The 15,050-nt window shown below is 44.4% G+C and overlaps 1 protein-coding gene across 1 annotated transcript in view; it reads right to left on the bottom strand.

Annotated features, from left to right (window-relative positions):
• Nucleotides 1–5,181: 5,181 nt before the first annotated feature.
• The window catches only part of nfatc3a (nuclear factor of activated T cells 3a), a 65,966-nt gene continuing 56,097 nt past the window's right edge, over nucleotides 5,182–15,050 (bottom strand). Inside the window, exon 10 of the mRNA XM_056608114.1 lies at nucleotides 5,182–5,261. Coding sequence (XP_056464089.1) covers nucleotides 5,182–5,261 — 80 coding nt within the window. The remainder of the gene's footprint in view (nucleotides 5,262–15,050) is intronic.

Here is a 15,050-nt window from a genome sequence, read left to right as displayed (position 1 = left end):
GACTATTGGCCATGCAAAAAAAATGCTATGCTTACTTATTTTCTGTCTTCCAAGCTTCGAGCTCCATTTATGTGCCTGTAATTTGCTAATGTATAACAGTTATGTGCCTTCAATTTTGATACAAGTACCGCAAGGACTTCCTGTACAGCCAATGAAAAAAGCCATATCGTCCACTTCGGATTTGTACTACTTACCTAGCCAGCGGAGGGAATGCAAGTGTCTTGAGCTAGCTTCAAGTTCACCTAGCCCCGTTTCCCCTTGGGTGGAGTGTCTGAATGCTGTATAATTGTTTTTGTTTCTTTATGTTCTGCTTGATGTAAAAAGCATTGACGTATGGCATACTGTCATCCAAATTAGACCAATAAGCACTGTAGTTGTAAACAAAGGGAACCAAGTGTCGACTCGTATGGCGCAATCAATCGATTCTATTATTGGATGGATTGTTCTTTGCAGAAGTGGAGTTTTTGTGTTTTATTTAAATGTGAAAGTACGGAGACATATCCAGAGATGGTTGAACTTGGCCACGCCTCTTCTGTTCATTGTGTCTATTTATGTAGATTCAAATTGTACCGCACTCTAGATCCATATCTGCGTTTTGGCAAAACAAAAAACATGCGTATAGCTGTGTATGATGCTACTGATGTGTTCCAAGGATGCAGATCATGTTTATTTTTTTGTTTCCTTGTCTTTTCTGTGACTACAATCCCAGAGTGCAGTACTGGCCCGCATATGCGGCTCGGCTGACCTCTGGTGGCAAGAGAGTGGATTTTGTTTTCTTGGGCACAAGTTTGGGACTTGTTCAGATAAGAGTTTAGAAGTGTATAAAAAAAATGAACAATAAAGATGTGATATCAATTTCTTTGGTCTTGAAGCCATCCATTTATTTGTATAGTCCTGTTAAGTTCTAAAAAATATACAATATACATGTGTTTCAGATGCATGCGTTTCAAAGGGACTGGCAGTGTTGAATTTGGTTCACATGTTCCCTAAGGCCTTAATAGTGAACACTACGTGGTACACTTCTAAATTGTGGCAATTCATACATTTATTATGCTCCCTACAGAAAATAATCAGTTAATCTGGTCAACAAAATCATGTAAGCAGGCACTCTGACGGCGGAGTTGCCAGAAGAGCATGGATGTGCCGGCCATCTTTTCGGAATCTTGAATGAATATTGGCTCCATGCATCTTCGATAAAGTGTGGAATTGAGTGCATCAGTTGCACACGCATAATATTTAAGTGCCTTATGGATGTTTAGTATGCTGTGTGTGTGTGTGTGTGTGTGTATATATAGGTTATCCGATTTGCCAACTCATATAAGACGCAACTGCAAAAGGGTGACTCCCCAAATGATGCCCTACATAGGGCACAAGTGAACCCATTCAAGCGCAACCTCTGTCTTTGGCCTAGCGGTTGAGGAACAATTGAAAACGTGTGTGTGTGTGTGTGTGTGTGTGTGTGTATGCATGAATTAATGTTCCTCCTGAATGGGATACCCACCTCCACACAACACAATGGACCACCTTGCTCAGACACTTGGGTCCAGTCCAGGCCGCCCTGACCTTAGTGTAGGGGGTGGCAGGTTGGCCTTCTGCATTCCCCCCTGAGCCCATTTAGTCCTGCCCCGTTCTAATGGGTTCCTCTGAATATTGAACAGGGCAGAGACCAGAGTGGGTCAGTTTGCTGGTTTTGGTTTGAAATCTCCAACATATGATGGGGATGGTTGAGATGAGCAAATGGATTAGGACTTATCATGGAGAATGTAACATGACAGGATAATGTTATGTTTATTAATTCAAAACGCCGCTTTAAAGAGTGAGGGGCATTACATTGAAGTATGGTACCAGAGAAACTAGTTTTCCAATGTTTCACACCTATTTGCATCCTTCTCAGGGCATATCTTCTCAACGTTATTAATTTATACTATAAAACCGGCAATCATAAGTGAATTGTCTTCAATTCATGACAATACCATTCAAAGACGAAATTGAATAATTGCCCAGCCTAATGTTCTGTGTGTAATGTAGAGCATGATAATGCCGACACAACCATGACTGAACATTATTTTTTTTTATTGATAGACAACTTAACAGCCTATGATGCATATTTTGAATACTTTCAAAAAAGCACTGCAGTCTTAAAAATTACAAAAATGTTTAAAATACAAAATGTACAAGAAATGACAAAAAAAACAAGGCTTGGTAAACATCAGCTAAACCTGTATTTCCCTTTTATCTTACAAAAACGTATTTATATATTTATATATTTAAATGTCCCCAACTTTTCTTTTTTTTTTAGGAATGACATCCATTTCAAACATATCAAAAATAGAGTTCTGCAGTCTTTGCTGTTCTTACCATCGTGTCAAATGGGAACAAAGGTTCAATCTTTGGTTGTGACAACAGAGGAGAGCGCGGCAGCAAGCGCTTCCTGTGAATGCTGGTGTTTGTTAATATCAATATTGATTATTCGTTAATTCCTGAAGTCTTTCAGATCACACCACCAGCTCGTATTCCGAAAAGACACCTTTCTCCACACCACCCCCCCAAACAACAAATCCCTACAATTCTTACAAAGTTTCATATTATTACTATTGAATGATTTCTGAGACGGAACTCTGGGAAGGGAATACAATACGGACTTCAGGGAACCGGTGTACAAGGAGGAGTTAAGGCATTCTACCTGACCACGCAGACACACCGTCACTTTATACTCTCTCTTTTAAAGTGTATCCTTTACACATGAGGGAGTTCATTAGGAATATTTACAGTTTTTATTCGATGTCAGACATCCCTGGCTTCTTGTGGTTTTGCATAGCCAAAAAAAAAAAAAAGATCAATGTGCTTGGTTTAATGTTGCGTTATTCCTTTCTTTTTTTTCCTTTCATTTTTTTCAGCACATTTGGTATTAAACCATGCGTGTGCACACACACACAAACACTGCAACAATCCCTATGTAGCCAGCAGCTTTCTCCATCACTCCATTGAAGCCGACCCAAAACGCATGTTTACAGTCTACATCTATAGGCAATGAGGTCTCCCTCTCCGCTCTCATGTTAAAGGCAATAGGTTTTAGTGCATAGCAGAATCATTGTTACCTGGACATGACCATAGCAACTAAAGTAAAGTATCATAAATCACATGCAAGCGTATTATAGTTTAAGCAAAGGTTAAGATAAAAAAAGAAACGTCCATATAATGTAAGGAGTTGTTAGAGGGCTAACAGAGATGCAATGGCCATCTACCGTTTGTCTGCACTTTCTCACCCTGTCTGTAAAACATATTCAAGATCCTGACTTCACTCGTCAATTATTTGATTGCCAATATACGATTAATATCAGTGGATTAATACATTTAAGTTTTGTAGAAATACCTTTTTGTTTCCCGAAATTGGGAATATTGCGAAGCGAAATATCCAAACCGCTCATCTGTCATAATTACAGTATCTTATCTTTTGTTTTGGGGTTTGAATTGTGTGAGAGGTTGTCTCTCTGTTGGGCCATTCAAAAGAGAATCTAAACAAACGTTATATATTGAACACATAATTCAGGGCATATTAAAATCCATTGTGAGATCATATCCCTCATAAACCATTCAATCTATGGCAGAAACAGCGACACATGAACTAGAGACTAGAAGGCTCCGGAAGCATCTACAGTCAGTCCACACTGAGGACTCCACCTTGGCCCCTTGGCGGTCAGGCACCTAGCATCAAATGCTGCTGCTGCTGCTAAGTGTTAATAAGGCATTTGTTCGCTTAAAAATGAAGAAAAGTTATAAAAATAAAAACATGTGGGAGGGGAGAGCTTTAATAAAGGGGGAGGGAGGGAAGGTTGTGTTAATGTACAGGTATCTACATGGAGGGGGAGGAGAGGTCACTAAAAGTAGTGGAATGTTGTTGTCATGGGGATGCTAGTCAAGAGCAGAAAGCCACCCTAGGCCCCGTGCTGCTCAGGCCCTGAGCGGGTTGACGCTTTCGCAGGGGAGAAACATCATCAGTGACGCTCACTGAACTCAAAGGGTTTCAGCCAGATCATTTGGAAATCTCACTTCAGTGTCAACGTTTTGTTTTTTAATGTTTTGCACGCGAGGCCGTAGCTGTGTGCAATACATTAGAAACAGAAGCTATTATTAAACCAACTGACATCCACAGGCCTTCGTCAACTGGTTGCCATCTTGAACTGTCTCTCGCTCTCAACACTAGCAGGGTGACGGACCTGAATGCAGAACTCTGCATTGAGTTCCATCACCCTGCCGTGTTAACCTAGGCCCATAGATAAACATTAAACCTGTCTGACTGCTGAAAGGTCAGTGCTGTTTGTGGTGTTTCTGCCTTGAGTTGTGTGTTTGTGTGTGTATGTGGCTACTGAATGACTAGCCAGGCACCAAACCCCCCCCCCCCCACAGAACAGCAACCGAGCACAGGTCACTGGGCTCACATGGCAACGTTTCAGGTAATCAGGTAAGCCGTTACAATTAACCGTTGTTTGGATGGATTGGTGCTGTCCCTGGCACCCATCCAGGGACAGAACAAAGGGGGGGGGTCTCAGTTCTCAGTTCTGCTGCCCTGTAGACCACCCTGGGCCGAGCGTATATTGAGATTGCATACATGGCGAATAGAGGAAAGGGGGGGGGGGGGGGGGGACTTGCATAATGTGGTGATACGGTTAAGGCGCGGGCCTAAGGACGAACCGCGGAGAGAGAGAGACAGAGAGGAAGACGGAGACATAATCAGAGCTATAATACTATGAACACCCAGTCAGTCAGCCTGCAGCTTCCTCCGCCTCCTCCTCCTCTTCCTCCTCCTCCTCCTCCTCCTCTCTGCACGTGCACGTGTACATGCACACGGGGGTCAGAAAGCACGTTGTGGGCGTGTTCCTCCGTGCAGATGAGCTCTCGCAGGACGACACTGGGTTACGTCGTCCTGGGGATCTGGCAGGTCTGCAGGCGCGTAAAGGAGTCTGTGTATCTGTGTGTGTGTGTGTGTGTGTGTGTGTGTGTGTGTGTGTGTGTGTGTGTGTGTGTGTGAGTGTGCGGGGGGGGGTCTGTTCAGGGTCTGGCTGGGTCCACCGCTGCCGGAGGGGAGGGGGGGGGGGTGTAGGTGTACGGGGGAGCGCGGGGGGACGGAGGACATGATGCCTCGCTGCACGGCCCGGTGGGCAGGCTGAGGGGGGGGGGCAGCTAGGAGTGGCCGTGTGGAGGGTCTGGAGACGGGTGGGCCGCAGGCGTCTCCGACATGTCCCTGCCGATGATCTCATTCACTGTGGAGCACAAGAGGAGACAGAGAGAGACGTTGGTGAGGCTGCGGTTTGTCTGTGTTCACTTTCAGGAGTGGAATTAGCTTTCAGTGCGGCACTTCTCCATCAGCTCAACGTAGAAACAAAGAGGAAAAGTACAAGAACAACGGATAACTAGACACGTGAATAGACATGAGACCACAAATGGAACTGTTGGACTCAATGAAGTACTCGGAATATTGTTTTGGAAATGTGTCATTTTTATGTTGTTTATGTATCTGGGTGGAAGAAATTGTTGTGGATCTGATTGTATTGTAGAGGGAAAGAAGGTGTTTTGGTTGGTACTATTAGTTAGGAACGTTTCAGGGTGAACGGTCTTAGAAAAGAGACGCGACTGTTCCCAATTCTATCCAGCAGAGGGAACTGTTGCACCACTCTGTAGTTGCCTCCCATCAAGAAGTTTAAGTTGGGCTATATGAAACAGTACCTGAATAACAACATACCTGGAAAAACTATAAAAGTAGCCGTTAAGTCATTAGACATATAATCACACCCGAATAAAAGTCCTAAACTAAATCATTCCACTGTCTTGAATGTCCCGTGTTTGTCAGGATTCCCTCCTTAATTATAGTACCCTACTCCATCAAACTATTTTTGCAGTCCAAAATAAACTCCCAGGCTCCTGATGGCTGGCCACCAGCCAGCCTCCCTCTAAACTTGTCTTTCAGTTCATTAGGCCTGCTTCATCAGCATCTACAAGTGTATCAAACAGGCCCATATACAAGTATTGGTATTTATTGGGAGGTGTGTGGTGGTGGTAAAGCTTTGCATTGGGCTGGTGTTAGACGACTAACAGATACGTGACAGAGTGTTTACACCGGCAGCCCGCCTCCAACACTGGAATCCTTGTTTCCTAGTGGCTGGGGAGGCTGTCTGTAAGCTCCCAGGACCTGGCTAAGGGAGCCAGGTCACACAAGAAGTAGAAGTAGTACAACCATTCATGTATTCACCGTCAAACACTTAGGATGCTGAATAACATCACGAGGGAATTACAAGGTTAGGGTTAGGGTCAGAAAAACAAGCCCATTCAATTCAAGGCTTGACTTCTATAAGTATATGTCCACATAATCTATCGATCATATGTGGTCACGGTTAAGGTGACAGATGGATGTTTCATGCTGCCTTGCTATAAAATAAGCTAATGTTAGTTCATATTGTAATTATTATATGATCTAAGATATCGTTGTATTTTGATTAAGAGAACACTCTTGTAAAATGTTCAGTTTGAATTGCACTTCTCTTCCTCACATATGTAAAAATGTATAGTTATTTAGTGAACCATGCACGTCAACAGAGTATTGAATGTTCACATGTATTGCAGCATGGATAAGAAAAAGCAGCAAAACAGAAATAATGTTTTTATCACTTATTAACTAAAAACGAATAATAATTTAGTGAACAATACATGTGAACGAACATACAAGAACATACATGTGACCAAACTAGTGAATGTGCACATGTCTATCAATGTTGTTTAGTGACAGCAGCTAAATGACAACATATCAGTTATTTTACAAATAACTAATAATGATTTAGTGAAACGTGTGAACGTACTAGTGAATGTGCACACCTCTATCAGTGTTTGCTAAGAGCAGTTCAATGAAAAAAGTGTTTTATCACTTATTTTCCAAGGCAGTCTGTGAACAGAGAGCTTCTGTGACCGCTGTCACTCATCCTGTTAGCGTGGGAGGCTTTTCCTCTGCTGTGTCAACGAGCTCACACATGCATGTACACATGTACACACACACACACACACACACACACACACACACACACACACACACACACACACACACACACACACACACACACACACACACACACACACAAAGTCTCGATCCCTCAAGGCTTCTAGCTGGCAATTGTATCTGTCGAGTATTTGTTCTGCTTTTGCTACATTGCAACTAAATATAAATATTCTATTATATAATGCACATTTATCTATTGAAACATCAAAATATTGTAATATTTACATACACAAATCTGTATCCTGTCTGTATTTACATCCATGGCTCAACAATGTATTTATTTCGGTCTCAAGAAATGTACTTAGTATTATAATGAATCCAACATCTCTCATTCCTATTAGTAAAATAGGCATTGTCACGTAAAGGCCTTGGGCTCAATAAAACAAACACACACACAACCACACACATACACACAAGCAAACCCATACACACATACACACACACACACCTGCAGGCCTCTACTCACATACACAGCCACTCAAGAGAGCACATTCGAATCACTAGAGAAGAAAACGTTGAAACCTCAAATTATGGCAATTGTTCACACATCACACCGCTGTTAAATAGTCAAAGTGATCCACCCTTTACATGTAACTATGTAGCAACACAAGCATAGGAAGACGCACATGAGCGGTGTGTCAGTGAGAGAGTGAAAAAAGAGAGAGAGACAGAGAGCAGATATAACAAACTCCTACTAGAGAGGGAGCTTGTTTCATGCATTACCTACTCATTTATTTCCATACTCCATGCTTATATTCCATGCTTTGGCAACAAGTTTTGTTCATCAGAAATGTCATGCCAATAAAGCTTTATTGAATGAATTCAATTAGAGAGAGAGAGAGAGAGAGAGAGAGAGAGAGAGAGAGAGAGAGAGAGAGAGAGAGAGAGAGAGAGAGAGAGAGAGGGCGAGACAGAGAGAGAGAGAGAGAGAGAGAGAGAGAGAGAGAGAGAGAGAGAGAGAGAGAGAGAGAGAGAGAGAGAGAGAGCGAGAGGGGGCGAGACAGAGAGAGAGAGAGAGAGAGAGAGAGAGAGAGAGAGAGAGGGCGAGAGAGAGAGAGAGAGAGAGAGAGAGAGAGAGAGAGAGAGAGAGAGAGAGAGAGAGAGAGAGGGCAAGACAGAGAGAGAGAGAGAGAGAGGGAGAGAGAGAGAGAGAGAGAGAGAGAGAGAGGGTGAGGGGGCGAGACAGAGAGAGAGAGAGAGAGAGAGAGAGAGAGAGAGAGAGAGAGAGAGAGGGCGAGAGAGAGAGAGAGAGAGAGAGAGAGAGAGAGAGAGAGAGAGAGAGGGCAAGACAGAGAGAGAGAGAGAGAGAGAGAGAGAGAGAGAGAGAGTGTAGGTTCAGCATTGCTAAAGACCCTTCCACAGCTGACGCACATGGGATGGTGAGTCAGTGCTTACGGCTAACAGAGGCTGTTGTGGTGGCTGGGGCCAGAGGGAGATCCTCTGTGGATGACTGGCAGGGGTCTCCCCGTGTATCCCTCACTACACTTCTGCACTTTGATATGAGACTACAGTCTCATATCAAAACTGTTACTCAACACACTTCCCCCCCCTTGTATTACTCATTCACAGATGAACGCGTAAATCACCCCGAGATGCACAAGCGTTATGCCTCCTTAAGATGCTTGCCCTTCAGACCAACAGACACCAGACGATTGGCCAAATGCAGATTGAACATGTTTGTCAACGAAAACGTACGAGGCAAACTGGCCTCGATTCTGGTCTTTATCGCTGGTGTCTACGACAGTGCGCAAGCACTCTTCACGTAAGCTGCATTCAGCTGCATTCACTTAATGATTCGGGAGAGAAATCTGCAAAATAAAAGGCTCAACAGAGATGAGTCGAGTGCTGGTGGTGGCTGTGACTTGAGAAGGGCGCTCTTCATTTTTTCCTGGCCTCCTCCGACATGTAAGTCGCTGGTTTATGATTAAAGCCTGTCTGTTGGAAGCCTGCACCCAGTCCTGCTGCATGACACTACTGTCTGTTCGACGCCCACATCCATTCCTGCTCCCAAACGCTGTCTGTAGCTGGAAGGCTAAATCCCATCCTGCTCCCAATCACTGACTGTAGCTGGAAGGCTACATCCAGTACAATGACTGTTTCTTGAATCCCACAGGCTCTGTTTCATTGTGAACCTTTTCTATAGTGTATTTCTTCTTTATATTATTTATTAAGTAGCTACTATACTAGGTACGAGCAGTTGTAGGTACTACAGATTTTTCTATTCCATCTGGTTTCTTTCTTCTAATTTTGTGTAACTAGTTTGTTTAAGGTTTATTGTATTTAAGAGGAAGGTAGTGTAACGGTGTGAAATATTAATTTTCATTCTTCGTTCTGTCTTTCTTTAATTTATATTTCACCTGAACTAGGTCCTTTCTTCTTAGAGCAAACACCCATTCGAATATGTTAGGTTGTTGCTTAATGGTATCAAGGTTGATATATAGAGAGAACTCTTATAACATGATTAGTGTTACCTCCTGTGACCAAGGTAATAACCCCCATGCATACCACTACAGCCTGCCAAGCAAACCCTTACTATTAGTTGGACCAAGCTTTGCTAAAGGAATGTAGCCGCAGACGACTTCTGGCATCTTACAACAAGTGAATGCAACAGCATGTACATCTATTGAAACCCACACCCTGAAAACCATTGCGCCAAACGTGTCAACAGCTCAGATCTGCGTTTTACTCTTTCTGTCAGTTGTCCCATTTGCATAATTAAAGGGAGTCTGGTTTCCCTATTCATCCATTTCCAAGAATGATCTATTTTACATCTACGGTGACTGGCTAGCATCACCTCTCCATTACATCAAGCATAGGTCAGGAAACCTCCCGTAATGTAACACAGAAGGGAGCAGGGGGCTGGCGGACGTTTAGCGTGATAATAAACATGTCTACTGTCAAAATGGAAAAGGGAGTAATTAGAATAATAATAATGTACGTTTGACAGCTTCCTCGACCAAGATATGTACGCATAAAAAAACCAACATAATCTTACTTTGGCAGGCCAGCGTAAGCAAGCAAACCCAGAAGACTGGGAGAGATTGTTCAGAGTAGCAAATGAAGACAACATGTGGAAAAGGCTTGAGTAGAGGGAGCAGGCAGGACCAGATTTGCCTGAAAAGGGGGAATGACAAGCACACCATATTTCCACTGGCTGGGGCCATGTAAAGACATGCAGCAGTCTTCACGAGGCCTTGGGTACGGCACATAATGGGACTCCGCCGTCGAGCGATTGCATTCTTTGGAAAGAGACGGTCATTGGATGGAAACCTTTGCAGGGATATTCCAGGGTTGCACTGCGAGGTCGGGCTGTCGTTTAACCTTTCGGTTCGAACCCTTTCGAACCCTTTCTCTGAACCTATCCCACACCGTCAACGAGATCTCTACACATTCAGCCGGCCGAGTTTGCGAAAGAGTGCCGCGTAGAGAAGTTGGTGAAAGGTCACTTTCACAAAGTCATCAGGTGAATCATGTGTGCGTGGTCGCGTGCGTGTGTGTGTGTGTGTGTGTGTCATTCCTGAGTGTGTTTATGTGTGTGCCTGTATGTACGTGTGGGTATACTTAATGTGCATCCATGCATGCTTAGGTGTGTGTTTGTGTGTCGTTTGCCTGTGTTTTATTCCTAAAAACTAATCCCACCAAGGAGCACGTAAGACCGAGCCTGGGATGGAAAAGGCCTAACCAGGCTGAACGTGGGGTGACGGCACCCTGCAGCCAACCACAAACCAGGGCAGGACATGGGGGCACAGCGGTGGTCCGAGTGGGTCTCTATTAACGATCCTGGCGGTATGTAGGTTATTCCCACACAGCAGCGGCAGCAGTGGGGTCCAGCTCCCTGTCACACTGGGAGAGCCTGGAGCCCAGTGCTCGGAGGAACACTGGGCTGGGATGTGGGCTGTTTGTGGTTTGCAGCTCTTTGTAATGATAACAATTTGGAGTTTGACAAGAGCAAAATACGCGAAAACACACACACACACACACACACACACACACACACACACACACACACACACACACACACACACACACACAACACGCACACGCAAGCACACACACAGAGCTTGCGCATAATCAGACAGACACACAAACACACACTAGCACACACATACACGTGTTTCAGCACCTCTCATAAGTGAATGAGGGCACCGCATTGAGCGCCGACTGTTATTAGCTTCCAGTCAATCAGCATCTGTTAAAGCGTTGACACAGACAGACCACATGACCCGGGAACACCAGCCATCCACAGCACTCCACATCAAATCCAACCGCGTGCCAATGTCGCTCTGCCAAAGCAACCTCACATCAACCAAAAAAAAAAAACGGAAAGGCAATCAGCAGACCCGACAGCCTGGATCACGTCCTGTCCGCCTCACATGTGCGCCACCTGACACACCCACACTGACTTATTTCCACCAGTCAACATGTTGTCCTTTAAAGCTGCGCTGGGACTTCCAGGGTTCCTCCTGGTCCACGCCCCGCGTCCTCAGAGAGAAGCCCCAGAACGAGGCGTGCTGGCAGGGGCACCGGCTCCCCGGTCCCCACCTGGCCCCGGCCTCCACCGGGGCCCTCTGCCCTACGCTCTCTGAGACCTTAATTGTACGGAAAGACGACACAAAGAGCTGGTTTCCACTTGGGTTTTTCTCTCTTTCTGTGGTGGGGGGAAAGGGGAATGTTTGCTTTTGATTTTAACAAGCAGCACATTTCAGCCAAAGGTTTTTCCTTCTCTGAGAGCGAGGGGATCTGCGTTGGTAATCTAGAGAGCGTGATTAGTGGTTGCCTGCACACACACACACACACACAGACCCACACACACACACACACACACCGTAGACACATGCACACAAACACACAAACAGTACCCACATGATGCACGCTCACATGAACATGTACATGAACAGGTCATACAGCAATTTACATACACATTTGTCAATAGAAATGTAATTTGATATTGGTGTGAAGTTGAAAATCATGAACAGCAACAGGATTAATACAAGTATACATCCAACAATTGCTTTAGGGAACCAAAGGTACACTTGTTTGTGCTATACCCAGCAGACAAGGACAGAGCAGGGGTTTGGGCTGAGATGAGACCCCCTAAGGGAGGAGGTTTCCAGGGGGACTGAAAAAGATAATTTGAATCAAGGTATCCTGCTTCCCCAGGATACCCCATCAAACAGTCTCATACTGCTGCTACAGGGTTGACTCTCTTCATCTCTTCTCCTCTTATTCGGACGCTCCTTCACAACAAACAACAGTCTCTCATAACACATGACGAAGGCAGCCCAGTCGGAGGCCTTCTCATCGCTGTTCTATAGCTTATACGACACAAAGCGTTGCAACCCCCCTATTGGGTTTCCCTTGATCCTAGAAGTCAATCACAAAGTGACTTCTCCCTCTCTAAATGGATCAACAGGCGGGATGTAACACCTGGGTGAGATTGGAACACACACCAATCTGTGTGGTCTGTGGAGGGTCTATTGTTGGAGTGATAGATAAAAGAAAGGCTATTTAATGTTATTCCCAACCCATCAGATGCTTCCTGGTCAACTCCTCTACAGGGCTGCTAGACCGAGATCGGGCAGGGAGGGGGATCAGTAATGGACCAGGGTGAAACCATATTTACGGTTACAGGAACAGGTCCATTCTCCTGCAGAACGTAGGTTAGAAACCCGACTGAAAGGTCTGATACTGGTTTGTTAGGTTGTATTGTGCGTTGCGGACACCTTTGGGGCCGGGCACTTGTGCTGGGTCAATAACAGCAGGGGGGGAGGCTCCTGCGACAGCTGCAAGACTCACCGAACCCCAAGCACACAACCTGATCTCCCTATCTATCTACATTTCTCTCTCTGTCTCTCTCTGCCTCTCTGTGTCACTGTTTGCTTAGTCCGCTCTGTGTGGAGCTAAGCTACTGCACTTAATTGGTGACAGAACTGGAGTACCAATGTAAATAGTGACCAGGAGCACAGTCTATGTCCACATAGTACATCATGACCACATCACCGCTCATTAAAACATATTGATCTGTCGTGACTGTCGCCTCCGCTGCCCGTCTCTTGCTCTGCCAATCTGTCAGAGTGTGCTCATCTGTAAGTGTGTGTGTTTGTGTGTGTGTTTGTGGTGTGCACGTGTGTCATCAGCATGTAAGAGCTGTTACCAAGAGCGTAGGCAGAGGGCGTCGGCCTATTTTTAACCCACAATGCAATGCTCCCAGTGTGAGGCAGCTGGTAACTTCGGCGAGGGGGGATTATCAAACCAAAGTGGCAGGCTTTTATTATAGACGAAGAACACACACACACACACGCACACGCACACGCACACACACACACACACACACACACACACACACACACACACACACACACATGCACACGCACACATATGCACACACATTCATGAACACACACACACACACACTAACATACACACACACCTTCTCTTCCACGCTGCGTAAACAGAGGGGCTGACCTGAGCTGATTAATTAGTTAAACACACGAGTCGGCACCACAAGGGCTTCGGAGTCTGTCGCCATGACGACTGTAATCACCGTTGTGAGCGGACATATTCTCCCCGGGACGGAGCTGTGAATGCACCCTAGCAGCCAGGAAGGTGGAGCTACTGGCGCACCAGCCCCATGACCTGATGTCATATTCACATCCATTCACACTCTCACCAGAGGAGTGCTGCAGATCTGTACCGCTACTGACAGTAGCTGCAGCATTGTGATTACACGTTATCTGGAAAGGCAAAGGGGAAGTAAGAAACTAAACAACAAAAAGAGTGGAGTGGTGTGGTCGAACTGTGCAATTTAGAATATATTTGTCATATATTATGCAAACAATTGTTTAGCATAGTACAATACCGAACATTGTAGTGTAGTATAATGTTTAATATAGCGGAGTATAGCACAGAACAGTGTGAAATGTAGTATAGTATAGTAATGTAGTAAGTAGTATATTATAGTATAGTACAGTATTGTTTAGTGACAGTGTATAATACAGAAAAGTTTATGACTAGTGTATGAATAGTAAAGGGCTGTACAGCATAGTACAGTACAGGGTAGTGTACTATAGTATGGTATAGCATTTGAAACTATTTAAGGCCAGATAATGCCACTGATATAATGATAATATCATAGCATAATGATGCAAGTTCATCCATTCAAAGATAAATTCACTTTTAATTCTTATGAATGTTCAGAGATTGGAATAGGAATGCCAAATCAACATTTCTGATTGTGTTTTGCGTCTGGGAAACATCTATTAAATACCTATAAGCTGTGAGCTAGACATTCTCTTCACCTGTGGCTTTTCGGTGTGTGTTTGTGTAAGTATGTGTGCGTGAGGGGCCTTGGAAGCCAAGCCTCCAAACAGACCCCAGAAAGAAGCAGCGCCACCATGGGCGACTATCGCTCTTAAGGGCCTTTTATATCAGGCACGCAATGAATAAACCACAAACAGTATCACTTCAACTATGAATCTCGGTTACAATGCAAATATGCAGCAAATATCCAACGATCCAACCAACGAATCGTTCTAGCGAAAAGGCGGATGGATTCAACGATCTACCTCAAGTAAGTAGTGAAGTAGTGCTCAGTACTTTCATGAAATATTGATGTATGTATGTATGTATTTAGAGGATGATTTACAATGAAATTGTAAAATAGGGAAGCAAATGGTAGTTTGCGGATGTGGAGGATAAGAAGGTGTGCATTCTATAATACATCCATGTTATGGAGAGCTAAACTTAAGATAGCTATCTTTCGGAGGAAGTTGGTTTCCAAATTCAATGTGTTGCGATATAACTGCACACTGTCATGTTATGAAAAGCAACCCATATTCACATACCAAAGTGCAAAAAAACATTTGCTTGTACGCTGAATGCTATCGAGATCAATGATCGGATAGCGATAATTATCCATTAACGTTGTTAACCACTATATGTGAAATATGGGGCAGTGTGTTGAGTAATATAAATAGGCTGTTACCTCGACTATGTCCTGTCACAT

The sequence above is a fragment of the Gadus chalcogrammus genome, chromosome 14 (assembly GCF_026213295.1).
Source record: "Gadus chalcogrammus isolate NIFS_2021 chromosome 14, NIFS_Gcha_1.0, whole genome shotgun sequence".
NCBI classification, from domain to species: domain Eukaryota; kingdom Metazoa; phylum Chordata; class Actinopteri; order Gadiformes; family Gadidae; genus Gadus; species Gadus chalcogrammus.
The sequence above is the reverse complement of the archived record's forward strand: the minus strand, read 5'-3'. Positions and strand labels throughout refer to the sequence as shown.